The sequence below is a fragment of the Pteronotus mesoamericanus genome, unplaced genomic scaffold (assembly GCF_021234165.1).
Source record: "Pteronotus mesoamericanus isolate MK-2021 breed Mesoamerican mustached bat unplaced genomic scaffold, CSHL_Meso_final contig_169, whole genome shotgun sequence".
Lineage (NCBI taxonomy): Eukaryota > Metazoa > Chordata > Mammalia > Chiroptera > Mormoopidae > Pteronotus > Pteronotus mesoamericanus.
In genome coordinates this window covers 7,739,857-7,753,426 of record NW_026555068.1, presented here as the reverse complement: position 1 = coordinate 7,753,426, position 13,570 = coordinate 7,739,857, and the positions used below count along the sequence as shown (strand labels likewise).

The window sequence follows — 13,570 nt, the reverse complement described above, 5'->3', positions numbered from 1 at the left end:
ACGTGCAATGCAGTGTTTTTTCCAAACCTAGGCACTGATCTCTGTTTTTCATCTTCTTGGGTTCCCTCACTGCCCCTGATCCCCCCCCCCACACACACACACACAAACACACGCTGGGATGTAGAAGAGGTAAGAAGCTAGATCTAGCCTGTCTGCCTTGGCCTTTGCCCTCTCCTTGGCCGAGTGACATGCGCGCCCCGCTGGGCAAGGTCACACCAGCGGAGGAGGGTCTGGGCCTCCTCAGCCTTGGGCTGTGTCCTGCGGAGGCTGGAGTAGGGCTGCGAGAGTGAGAGCCAGCGTCCATCAGGTCAGGGGCCAAGGGAAGCCGAGTCTCAGCAACCCCAGAGCGGTGAACAAAGTTCAGTCCAAAACAGGGAGCACCAGGCATCTCTGGTTAAGCTGGCAGATCCATGAGAGCCCCAGAAGCATCAGAGAGTAGGGTGGATGGGCATGTGAACAGGAGGATTTCAAGGAAAGTGATGGCGCTGGGCTTGAGGGTCTTAGATGGGTCTCGTGAAGAGGGGCGGGAGAGACGAGGAGTCTGGGTTCAGCGCCGGTGCAGGGGACACGCGAGGCCTCAAGTCGGCTAGCCCGGCGTCGCGCCCAGAAGGGCATTGACTTGGCTGCGTATCGGGAGGCGCTAGGGCCTGGCGGACGAGCTGGCAAGGGGAGGGCGCACCCTCGGGAGGGCGGGCGGGGTCTGGCGGCGGCGGGAGCTGCGCCGCGCTGAGTAGCCTCCATCCATGGCACGGAGCGGCGGCGGCGGCGGCAGCAGGAGCCCGGCGCGATCCGTTAGGTCCCAGCCCAGCGCCGAAAGAGCAGGCGACGCGGAGGGTCCCGCCCTCCACCAGCTCCGGGGCACCGCGCAGAGGTTCCAGCAGCGCCGCCGAGGGCCGCCTGCTCTGCGCTGACAGCCGCGCCGGCGTCCTCCCCGCCGGGGCGCTCGCCGGACATGCCCCCGGGGTGCGGCGGCGGGGACCCCGGGGCTTGCCTCCGCCCAGGGCCCCCCGCCCCGCCCTCGGGCGCCCCGGGCCCCTGCTGAGCACGCCTCCCGCACGCCCGGGTCCCTTCGGCCCGTGCGCAGACGGGCCCCAGCGCTGTCGGTCCCCGCGGGGCTATGGGCTGATGGGCATCGGGGGACGCAGGATGCGGGGGGCGCCGGCGCGCCTGCTGCTGCCGCTGCTGCCGTGGCTTCTGCTCCTGGCGCGCGAGACCCGGGGCGCGCCCGGCTGCCCCGTCCCCATCCGCAGCTGCAAGTGCTCGGGGGAGCGGCCCAAGGGGCTAAGCGGCGGCGCCCCCAACCCGGCGCGCAGGAGGGTGGCGTGCGGCGGCGGGGAACTCCCGGAGCCTCCGGAGCCCAGCCTTCTGCCTAACGGCACCGTTACCCTGTGAGTACCCCCCTCGGCCGGCCCGGCCCGAGCCCGGACGAGGGGACGAATGGAGACAAGACGGAAGGGGCGGGAAGAGGGGGACTGGGACGGCGCCGCCACTTCAGAGACTTTGGGACGGGCCTGAGTCCAGGCGCCGAGAAGGAAGAACTAGGGGAGAGATTAGGGCTGCAGAGGTGTGGACGGAAGAGAGGGCTTCGGGAGGTGGGCACGACCCAGAGAGAGGCACTGCGGGCGCCCACTCACCTGTACAGGTGAAGGGGAATGCACGCTGGCGGGACCCCCACGCCCCTGGGGTTTCCAGCCTGGGCTGGTGTTGCGAATTTCGGGGACCTGAGGTGGGTGGGATGGGGAAAATCTCAGGAAAGATCGACGCCGCGGCCCACTCTGTGGCTCTGGTCGTTAGCACCGCGGACGCGTCTCCTCGGTCCGGACCGAGGAGTCTCCTGGGTTCCCCCAGCGGACCCGGCTCCTCCAGTGGGGGGCGCTCCGTTCGCTCCCGGCTTCCAGCCTGTCGGTCTACTAGGGCGGACGGGACGGTGGGCTCGGAAAAGTCTGCCCTTGGGGTGCAGGCGCTCCTGATCTGACTGAGACCCCGGCAACCGTTCCTCTGGGACCCCTCTCCCGCCGCGCGCATCTGGGTAGTGAGCGCTGCGCTGGGTCCTGCGTCCTTCCCTCTTCTTTCCCTCCCCTGGCTATGACAACAGCTTTGGCTGTTTCTCTACTAAATTCTGCTAAGAAAGAAACCTGGCCGAGTGGGAGGCGACTGCCTCCCAGCCTCCTTCCGTCATCTCGTTTCCCTTTCCAGCCAGGGCCTTACTAAGCCCTCACTTTGCTGGCGACCCAACCCCAAGCCTCCTCGATGGGGGTCTGAAGTTCCCGAAGCCGTAGGAGGTAACGACCCCTCCCCACCGCCGCGATTTCCTGCGCTGAGCATGTGCTTGGCACTCCACGCACGCCACGCGGTGAAGTGGAAGTTCGGGGCCTCGCGGCGGCCCTTTCCTTCCCTGTCTTTCTGATCCCCCTGCCCTGCCCTCCAGACCCCAGGGGCGGCCGTCTCCCCAACGCCCCTTGCCCGAGTTGGAGCTGGCTCACAGTCTACCCGATTGTGTCCAGAACAATACAGTAACGCCTCTGGTTGGGTGAGTTCAGAGGCTGTCCGCTTCCTGACAGGACAGGACTGGTCAGCCTCTGACGTGGGCCGCCTGGCCTGCATTTTCCCAGCTGGGGTGTGTGTGAGCATGTGTGCACGAGGGGAGTGAAGGCAGTATGTCTGCCTGCTCTCGCTTCCCGCAGGCTCAGGGATGTGGCCCTGGTCTGGGAAGGCAGCTGGGGCTGCTCATTCCAGTTCCTGCGGAGCGTCCGCTAGTGTTGAAGGGTCCAGACAGGCCCGACATTCCCCAGCCCACTCAGTTCTGGAGGAGAAAAATGCCGGCTGTGTGAGCGGCTGGGCAGGCGGCTGGGCCGTGACAGTTCCGGTCCGAGGGGGGCCTGTGTGTATGTACTGGATCTTGTGGCTGTGCTCGCCTACCTAGGAAGGTCGCTGTCTTTCTGTGCGTCTGTTTGTTGGGATTAGGAAACCCTAACATACTGAAGGCAGAAAGAATGGGGGAAACATGAAAAGATGGTTTAGCAGTACATCTTAGAATGATTTGGCAACTAATCCTTTCCAGCCAGGGCTAATTCCTGTCGACGCCACTCTAAGGAGAGGGTGGGACCCATACTGGGTGAGAATATATTCTAACGGGGTGGCAGCAAGCATGACTGCTTGCTCACCTTCCTGCTCCAAACCACCTCCATGGGAAGGACACCCTTTCATCCTAGGCCACGGATCTAGCTGGTTTAAGATCCCTTCCAAAGCAGCAGTCCCCTGAGCCTGGCTGAACAACCCCACAGGGACAGCAGGCAAGACAGGCCAGCGAAGTCCCTGAGCACCCCTTGGCTCATCGGCCTGGCGTGGGACTGAACCCCAGCTGCAGCCATATTTCTTAGGTTCTCCCCCACCCCCAACATAATCCTAATCCTGATTTCTGCCCTCCCACCCCACCCCCCACCATGCTGGCTCCTGAAGGAAAAAGAAGCCAAGTTCTTCTTCAGCAGAAGCCCAGCCAGGACTCTCTTCTCTGGGCTCAGTCCCTCCAGCGCCCCCCAAGCGTCCTGAGGGAAGAAGGAGGAGAGGCCTGGAAAGGGGCTGCTGCCTCAGCCTGGCAGCAGAGCGGGAGGCTGAGAGCATGGAAACCTCCTCCACGCGCTCCTGGACTCCTCCTCCTCGCTCTTTTTCTTTTTCCACACAAATTTCCCCTTTCACCTTTTTGCCTGTCACCTGGTACGAACAACAGGACTTGAGCCAACAGTTTTTGCAGTATCCTCCCTCCTCCCCTCCCCCTGCCTTCCTCCAGAAGGGGCCTCCAGATCCCAGGCCCCTTTGCACACCACCCTGCTGAAAGGTCCCCGGGTGCTGGGGACTCCTCCCCGGGAAATCTGGTGGGCACTGGGTGCTGGGACTGTTCAGGCAAAGAAAGTGCTAGACGAGGTGCTTGTCTGCAAGGAGCCTCTCTGCTCAGAGAAGGCCCCCGAGCAGTCCAGTGGCGTTTCTGTGAAGAGCCAGCCCTGTTTACCTCACGGAAAACCCTTCTACCTCCACCCTATTATCTCAACTTCTGCCTTCTGTTTTTGTAGACTGCATGCCCTCTCCCCACATGGATTTTCATTCGAGGTTTTCCAGGAAAGCAGAACTCTTGGCTTCCTTCCTGATCCATCTGTCCCACCCCACCCCACCCCCAGTGCCGAGGCCCAGGCCACAGGACAGCTGTGGGCACTTATGCGCCTGTCCTTTACGGGGGAAGGTCTCCTGGTGGGGCGGCTTATTACAGGGAGAACCTGGGTGTGGGAGGGAGAGGTAGACCACTGTGAGCCCCCCACCCACCCCGGGCGGCAGCTGATGGGCCTGCCCACTGGTTCTCAGCTCTGGCAGTTAGAGTGAGAGGGAGGGGGCATTATAAGGAATTCCAAGGAAGGGCTGATAGTCGATAAGTGCAGAAGGAAATCTCCTAGGAGGACCTCCCAGGACATCTGCGCAGCCCCTCGAAGGATACCAGCCAGTGTCACCAATTCCTAGACTGTTTGCGCTGAAAAGGGCCTTAGAGATCAGCGAGCCCAGCCCCTACTTCTACGTTTTACAGCTGAGCAAGCCGAGGCTGACAGGGCAGGTCCTGGCTACTGCTAATAGCCACCAGCGAGCTGACCCCAGCCTCGGGACGAGCTGGTTAGGTTCTCCTAGCGTTCCTCCCAGATCAGGGACTGCTCTTCACCTGGCTGGACTTGGGACCCAATAGACACAAAAGCTGCTTTAAAAAACCCTGTTCCTTCCCAGCAGGATCCAGGCCCTTTTGACCTGGGAACATTCCAAGGCTGGGCGGGGAGGGAGCCAGACATGGGACAGGTCACTCCAGATTCTCCCAGAGCCAACAAACCCTCATCCACTCAGTCTGGCGGTTGGGGGCAGGGGGGTTGCCCACCCCATGGGCTGTCCACATAGGAGAGAGGGGCATTTGCCACACAGATGTGCCTAGCCGTGGCTGGGTCCTTTTGCTGTGGGTTTGGTGGTCTTAAGAAGCACCATGGTGGGGAAGGACAGCCCCTTCACAGACGCCTGCTTCAGCTGCAGGGAAGTGGTTCTTGAGCACAGATCTCCCTCTGGACCTCCAGCTCTGGATGGAGCCCTCGGATGCGTGCCTCTCACCCCAGCCACCAGGATCCAGTGTGGGGAGTTTGGGGCAAAGTGTGCCAGCCGCCATGCACTTAGCCTGAGGGGAGTGGAATGATGCTGGCTGGAGGGGCGGGCCCACGCTGGCTTCCCCACCCCCTTCTCTTCCAGCCTCTTTCCCCCATATGGTTCTCATAAGGTCTGGGCTCAGAGACAGCAGCCAGAGGAAGTGGCTGTGTACAGAGAGCTTTTGTGAGGGGAGGAGGGGGGAGGGGGAGAGAGTGAAGAGAAAGAAGGAAAGAAAAGAGGGAAGAAGCAGAGGTGGGAGGAGGCCAGGACACTCCAACATACTCCCTTACCCTCCAGTTCTGCAAGGTCTCAGCAGCAATACCCCGTGTGGGGTCCAGAACCCCCCTGTCTAAAATGAGGGGCCCAGGGGGAGTCCAAGTCCCTCCCTGACTCTTCCCACCTACCTGCCAGAGGAGCTGGAGGCAGCCAGATGCTTCCAGGAGGTCTGGGGTCCCCTGTCCCTAGGGCCCCCTCCCTCTGATGCAGAATGTCAGGGTTCACGGTCCCATCACAGGGCAAGCTCTGCTCAGAGAACAGAGCCTTCTGGGGTTCGCTCGTTGACTCCTCGTGGCACCGAAGGGCCTGGATAGGCCATGGCACTGAGCTCCAAAGACAACACCTATAATTCAGCCCCACCCGTGGGTCCAGGACCCAGAGTGGGTTCTTTGGCCTGAGTTAGTCAGAACCCGAGCATGGAGCCAGCCACTCCTATCCCCAGGCAGCCCCTTCCTGCTGGCTCCTGGGGATCATCCCTTCGGATTGGGGGGTGGGGGGGCCGCAATCCATGGTCCTGGGGGTGAGTCTGAGAATTCTCCCCAAAGGCAGAGGCAAACCAGTGTAATTTGAACCTAACCAGAAATTGACCCTTAAATTTGGGGTCATGTTTTTAAAAGGAGAGAGTGATTCTAAGTTTAAGCCACATGGGAGCCATTGGGATAAGAACCCTTTCCTGAGGGAGAAAAAGTTCTAGCCACCTCTGTGTTTGATCCCTGGCCTTCCATTCAGCGGGCAGGCTTTCCTCACCAACGCCCAGACCCAACGCCACACTGCCTGGACCAGGGCCCCGCATTCCCCATCAGAGAGAGAGAGACAGAGAGACAGAGAGAGAGAGACAGAGAGCGCTTGCCCTGTGCCTCCCTGGGATCAGCCCGGGAGTGGGGAAGAGGGGAGGGAAATGGCCCTGGGCTGAGAAACCAGAAGGAAAATCCGGTATCTGCGAGGAAGGGGCTGCTCAGAGGGGCTGTTTATTTTCATTCCCCCAGCCCAGCCGCTCTGTTCTATTTAGAGCTCAGACACTGACAGGACAAGGCTGCCTCCTCCCCTTCCTCCCTCCTGGGGGAGGGGGCATCCTTCCCAAACTCCAGAACATTCCTTTGTTTTTAGGCTTGGGTGATGGGGGTGGGGGAGCAGAGCCGCTGGAGCCAGCTCACCCGGGCAGCCTCCCGGGATCATCTCCCATGGCCCTGGGAGCGAGGAGAGGCAGAGGGGGAGCAAAGGGTGTGCAAGATGGATGGGGCCAGGTGAGGGGCAGGGGAACCAATCCGTCACAGAGGAGCTGGGAATGGGGCAGAGGGAGCAGCCCGAGGAGGGAATTCCAGGCTGCACTTGAGGGGCCAGACATCTCCCAGCTGGGAAGGGAAGGTCTGAGCGGCGCCCTCCCCCCAGGGCTCTTTGCCTGCTGGGAACCGTGTAGTGAGGCAGAAACCCTAGGCTTCAGGCCCCCCGAGTCTCCATATCCAGGATTGGAAAAGCCATCAAATATGAGGAGTTGAGTCCTCTGTACAGACGCCTCTTTCACAGGCAAGAAAACCCCAGGAGAGGGGCTGGCCGGCCTGGGCCATGCAGCTCCCAGCCAGACCCCTGGGCTCCCGCTCCCACCAGCCTCTCCTCACCCTGCCCAGTCAGAGACGTCATCCCTGGGGACAGGCTGGGACGATACACTAATCCACTTCCTCCACAAGGATTTGGAAGGAGGGAAAAGGGGCACCCATCCCCAACAGCAGCCTAACCAGTGTAAGTGTACTTAGGGGAAGAACTGTCACTGCCCAGAGTATTTGGAATCAGACTCACCCAGGAAAGCAGGACCGTGGTCTCTAAGGCATCCTCCCAGCCCCCGTCCCTCTCCCCTCGAGCTTCTGGACTTTGCAACCCCTGTGGTGTCCCTGGAAAGCTGCGCTTAGAGCCAGGTTAGCTCAGGGGTGAGCTCTGCCAAGACTGCCAGGGGGGAAGGGGATGGAGGCAGCGCGAAACTGCCCCCTGACCTGGGAATAGTAGGGTTCAGCAAGAACTCTTGTCTGCTGGCCAACCCCCACCTTCCCTGGAGCTCTGTCCCTCCACACACCCATCCATTCGTTCAGCCACTGCGGCTCTGTGCCCACCCCGGCCAGGAGGTGAGAGGCCGGGTCTCTGCCCTCAGGGCCTTACAGTCTTGTCCTGGAGACTGGATAGGACGCACAAAGCAAGGGCCTGGGCTCCCAGGGAAGATTTCTGGGATGGAAAGTTTAGAGATAATTTATACTTCCGTATATGAGACCGATAAAAGATCGATCCTGTCAAGTTTACTTGTATTTAAAAAGCAACCCTTTCTTCACCCAAAAGCTTGGCTCCCCGGTGGTGAGACTTTAGGCCCTGTGTGGAGGAAGCGTTGACGGTGGACTGCGAGTAACTTCCTGGTTTCTTCAAATCTGGTGGACACACCCTCCCAATCATTCCACCCTGCCTGACCCGTCTCCCTCCACCTTCCGTGCGTGGAAGAGTGTAGGCGCCCTGTCTCATTCGTGTCTGAAGTGCCAGAGTGCTGCACAGGGCTGAGCATACAATTCGTGTTAGTGGAGGTTTGAGGAATGCATGAATGAACGCCCGGGTGTGAATGATCACAGCAGTCTCGATTCCGTGGGCCCAAGTTAGGGTGCTGGGGCCCCAAAATCCCCATCAAAGCACACTGTCCATTTCCCACTAACACCAGCTCACCACAAAGGTGGGGTGCCTGGCAGAGAGGGCAGGTTAGAGAAAAGGAGACAAGAAAGCCTCATTCACAGGAGCCATTGTGAAACTGTTTGTTCTCTTGACCTTGACCTCAGGCCCTGCCTAGACAGCCCAGCTTCAAGGCTGAGGTCGGAGGCTGTCTCAGGACACGACCCTGTAAAGCCCAGCGAAGGAAGGCTCTACCTGAGTCTCCAGCTAACGAGTAAATGTTTGGGGCTGACTGGACAGGCTTCCAGCCAAGGGCCAGGATCATGGAAAGTACGGGAGTGTTGAGTGTCCTCTCCAACAATTATGTCCCCTGCAATCAGGCTAAATGGACATAAAGGGCAGCCTGGAAAGGACGGCATCCAGGGGAGGGTAGCCTTTTGCCTGAGGGGGTGTGTCAGAGCCTGAGGGTGTGTGGACGGGGCGGCCTCACGTCCGGAGGTCCCGCTGTTGTGTCGCCCGCACTAACACGCACCCCCATCCTTCAAGAAACACAACAATTATTGCTACTTGACATGAGATGATATTTGGTAGTTATTGAGTTAAGGATGTATTAATCTCGATTCTGTAGCATTTATATTTCAGAGGCAGTGATTGTTTCGTTTTGTTTTAGACATCTGGGCACTACACCTGCAGGAGAGGCTGGGACCCCAGTGTCACCTTGATGGTCAGGGCACATTATGGGCCTGATGCCTTTTTGGTGTCAGCAAGCAGACCGCCCCTCCTGTTCACTGATGGTGTCCCTAAGACACTGCCCAGGTAGCAGCAGCCAGTGCTGGGGGGTCGGGGGGCGCCGGGCGTGGCAGCCCAGGAGGTCTTGGCGATGGTCTGAATTTCACGCTGACACTTTCTAGAGAGACAGATCCCTGGTGAGCAAACCTGTGGTCTGTGCATCCCTGTGTGTTGGGGCCGGGCATCTTACGTGTGCGACTCTTCCTGCACGTGGGAGAACCACTTGGTTCAGGCATATGCTGGCCCCACGCCCCCCAGAGCAGTGCCCACGTGACCCCGACAGGGTCATCTTTGATGTCAGGCTGGGATCTGGTGAGTTCCTGCGGCTTCCCAGAGCCCACAGGGCCTCCCTGTAGACGCCAGCCACTCGCTCCCTTGGCCTCCAGCCTCATTAGCGGTAACTCTGCTTGCTTCTGTTCCCTAAAATAGGGCCCTAGCTGGGAGAGAGTTCAGAAATGGACTCAGTGTGCCCCCTCTCCTTGGCCAGATTTCAGATTCGGGGGTAGAGAACAGGGGACTCCAGGGACTGGCTGCCTTCCTATGAAAATCTGATGTTGGAATGGCGGTGGTGTTGGGGGTTGGGGAGGGGCGGCAGGAAGAAAGGAACTGGAGACGCTGGGCTGAGCCAGCCAGGGGTCTGTGAGGCGGGGCGCCTGGTTGGGAGGAGACCCACCTGGCTGGCGCCCTGAGCTGTCGCAGGGCCAGAGGCTGGTGTGGCCGAGGAAGTGTCTGTCTGGTAGTTGTGGGGACGGGTGGCTGTCCAGAAGGGGCCAAGACTGGCACAGTGTCTACAATGTTGGAAAGAGCCTTGGGGCTGAGGCTCCCCTCTTCCTTGCCTGATTATTGGGGCTGCCCTGCCCGGCTGCCTCCCGTGACACAGCCTTGCGTGGTGGGAACGCAGCGCGAGGCTGTGAGTGCGTTCTCTTCCACCCCATTAGCCACCCTGTGACTGCCAGCTTCCCACCTGCCCATAACAACGCCAGACCCACAGGGGGCACCTCTGGGAGATAAACCAACGAGCACAAGTGAGGCCATTCTCTGGGTAGCCTGAGTCTCAAGCACAGTTTCCTTAGCCCTATCTATTCTGTTAAGGCCAGAAGATCCAATTCTGGGTCTTTGGGGACTTGAGTCATACAGATGTCCGCCTGAAGTCTGGCCAAGAACTGGAAATGTGGCAAGAAGGGGGCCCATTGGAGAAGGATGAAATGCTGTTTGCCTGGTGTCCTTGCTTTTGTGAGTGGCTTAGAGAGTGCGGGATCAGGGACATGTTCTCTGCAACAAGAAAAAAAATATCTCATTTTGAGACTTTCAGAGCCGGACTTTGCGCCAGGCTAGCCAAGCTGGGGGCATGAGCTACTACTGAGCCCCACTCCTCCTGCCCACTGCTCCCCAGCACAACGGAGGCCGCCTCGGAGAGAGTGACGGGCTCTGGCCTGCAGGGGATCTGGGTTCAGGGTGGAGGCCAGCGGGTCGCAGGAGGCCAGCTGTTCCAGGCCGGAGGCTGGCCCACACCTGCCTCGGGCTGGTCTCTGCTCCTACGCCGCGTGCACACACAGGCAGATGCATGCACACCACTCAGCATCTCTCACACGATCCAGACTTCCTCCTGGGGAGGTGCTGGCCACTGGAGACTAGGTGAGGGTTAAACTCCTGGGCACCTTTATGTGCCTATTCACCGGGACGTGCCGGGGGAAGAGCATACACACCAGATTCTGAAAACTTAGTACAAAAAATAAAAAGGAAAGTATCTCAATAATTTTGTTTGTCAATTACATGTTGAAAGGATAACATTTTGGATATAGAGGTGAAATGAAATAGTAAAATTAATTCTTAAACTTAAAAAATGCAGCTACTTGAACATTTTAAATTACATATGCAGCTGGCATTGTACTTCTGTTGTGGAGCTCTGAGTTAGAGAATTTGGAGTTCAAAGGGAAAAGTTTGAAAAGTCTGGAGAAGGTGGGGTACTTCCCCCCGACCCCACCTCTAGACCTGTCTGGACAGAGTTTTCAAATTAGGATCCCAGAATTTAGTCTCAGTGACTTGGGAGTTGGAGGATTTTTAAACATTCTGTTTTCAATTTAATGATCTTTTAAAAAATCTCTTACAGAGCCCTGGCTGGTGTGGCTCAGTGGATTGAGTACCAGCCTGCAAACCAAAGGGTCACGGGTTCGATTCCCAGTCAGGGCACCTGCTTGGGTTGCAGGCCAGGTCCCCTGTTGGGGGGCATGCAAGAGGCAACTGACCACTGTATCTCTCACACATTGATGTTTCTCTCCATTTCTCTCTTCCCCTCTTTCTAGAGATAAATAAACAAAATCTTTAAAAAAAAATCTCTTGCAGACAATTTTTGATTAGAAGGCACTCTCATAGTATAAGATTTTCATTTCTAAAGTCAATGTTTTTTAAACTGGAATCCTCAGCAGACATTTTCACAGGAAATAAGATAACAGGTCCATACTCCACCCAAGTTTGAGAGATTATGTTCTCAGGCCTCCTGCTTCCGGGACGGGGCTGTGGTAATCTGTCCCTCTATCTTCCCATACTCTCCACCTCTCCCCTTTGCCTCCAACCCCATCAGCACCGCATGGTCTTTCACCACTGCCCCCCACAAATCCAGGGAGGGGCAACACCTGGGAGATGCCTGGGGGTGGGGGTTACTGAAAGGGATGCCTTTTTTTCATTTTTTTTTAAAGATTTTTATTTATTTTTCACAGAGAGGGAAGGAGAGGGAAACATTGATGTGTGAGAGAAACATTGATCAGTTGCCTCTCACACATGGGCACATGCCCTGCCTGGGGACCCACCTGCAATCCAGGCATGTGCACTGGCAGGGAATCAAACCAGCAACCTTTTGGTTCACAGGCTGGCATGTAACCGCTGAGCCACACCACCCAGGGCTCACCTTCTTCCTGACACTTCGGGAACTTTCCCTAACATTCCTAAGGATACTAGTAGTGCGAAGTTGGGAGGTCCTTCTTGCCTTCGTCAACTTTTAATACAACTTCGGAAGCTCACACTCCGTGGGTGTATTGAGAGAATGATCTGGAGGGGAGGTGAGGCAGCCTTTTTTTAAAAAAAAAATTGATGTTAGACAGAGAGAGGAAGGTGGAGGAGAGAAAGAAACATTGGTTTGTTCCACTTATTTCTGCATTCATTCGTTAATTCTTGTATGTGCCTTGACCTGGGATTGAACCACAACCTTGGCGTATCAGAATGACACTCTAAGCAGCGGAGCTACCCAGCCACGGCTGAGCAGGCTTTGATTTAAAAGTTACGCCATCAAGAGCTAGTCACCACCCAGGGGGCCACCCCAGCCGCACCAGGGCTTGAATGAGACCATTAGAGGCAGTAGGAACTGACAAGACAATTTATGACTTACCACCACCATGCGTAATGCGCAAGAAAACTATCCTAATCCATAAGACGAGAATAAAGGGGTTCATGAAAGTTCTAATTGCTCATATAGTGACTTCTGTGATGCACTTTTGAAAATACCAAGATAATGGGGGGTGTGTGTGTGTGTGTGTGTGTGTGTGTGTGAAGCACTTTGGAAACCGAGCATTCCCCCCTCAACTCTTCCACAGTTACTCTTCGGGCCCCACTGGGAAATGCCACCATGGAGGGACCGTTAAGCAGGGACTAGAACAGTAGGAAGGGTCTGTGTGGAGGGGGGAGGAGGGAGAAGATGAAGGCTCCACCCCTTCCCATTGACCCGGAGAGCCCCTCTGCTCTTGCCCTGATCCTGGCCATCGTCTGTCCTCCAAGAGCCCTTGAACATGGAGTAGCTGGGATATCCAGTGTCTGGGGTCTTCTCACGCCTATTGGCTTATTCTCCCGCACAGCTCCAGTGAGCTTCGGGGCAGAACTCTTTGACAGCTCCTTTCAAGTCTGTCCCCAGCCCCTGCCTTCTCTGTTACTGTCCAGTGCAGAGGCCCACCACCCGAAAGAAGTCCCAGGCCTGTACCTCCGGCCTTCCCAGGTCCACCAGTAGAAGCAAAGAAGGGAAGCCCTTGGCCTCATCCCTGGGCAGGCAAGAGTTTTGGTGGAGGGGCTCATTAAAGGGTTTGAATAAGCAATTAACTCAAGGGATGAGCCCACTGGCAGGTCTGGAGCTCCCTCCTCCCGGCAGGGAGCCTGGCAGAGAAGGCCGAGTGGGTGGGCCGAGTGGGTTCTGACAGCTGGCTGGGGGCCTCTTTCCTCCTCCCCTAAATACAAACTAATAAATAAACAGAGCTCCAAGTGGGCAGAAAGGCTGAGGCCCAGGGGGTTGGGGGAGCCCAGGGCCCTATCGGTTTTCTGTTAAGGCTACAGTACAGACAGGTTTAGGGAGGCAAAGGCACTCAGGCCCCCTGATTCGGGGCCCTTTCAGGGCTGGAATGTCCCCTTCCAGTGGGGTCCTCAGCTCACAGAGAAAGTGTCAGAGACCCCAAGGAGAGGCAGCCCCTCCCATCTGCCTCCCCACCTGCCGGGCTCACTGTTCCACCGGCCGGAGCCCTGACCCAGGCCAGGCCATTCCCCCAACCTCTGTCCTCAGGATGCTGGGCTGAGGGCTTGAGCTAGACAGGGCTGGGGGGTGCGGGGGATGGCAGGGGGCGCTGTGGGCGGCACCCTGAGGTTCCAAGGTGTGAGGGAGCATTGCAGCTTTACACCTCTGCAGCCCACCTGCACACAGAGCCCTGAGTCAGAGCCCCACCGTGGAGGC

General features: G+C 58.0%; 1 protein-coding gene across 1 annotated transcript in view; it reads left to right on the top strand.

Annotated features, from left to right (window-relative positions):
- Positions 1-1,125: 1,125 nt before the first annotated feature.
- The window catches only part of ADGRA2 (adhesion G protein-coupled receptor A2), a 37,630-nt gene continuing 25,185 nt past the window's right edge, over positions 1,126-13,570 (top strand). Inside the window, exon 1 of the mRNA XM_054566036.1 lies at positions 1,126-1,388. Within this exon, the coding sequence (XP_054422011.1) occupies positions 1,126-1,388 (263 nt within the window). The remainder of the gene's footprint in view (positions 1,389-13,570) is intronic.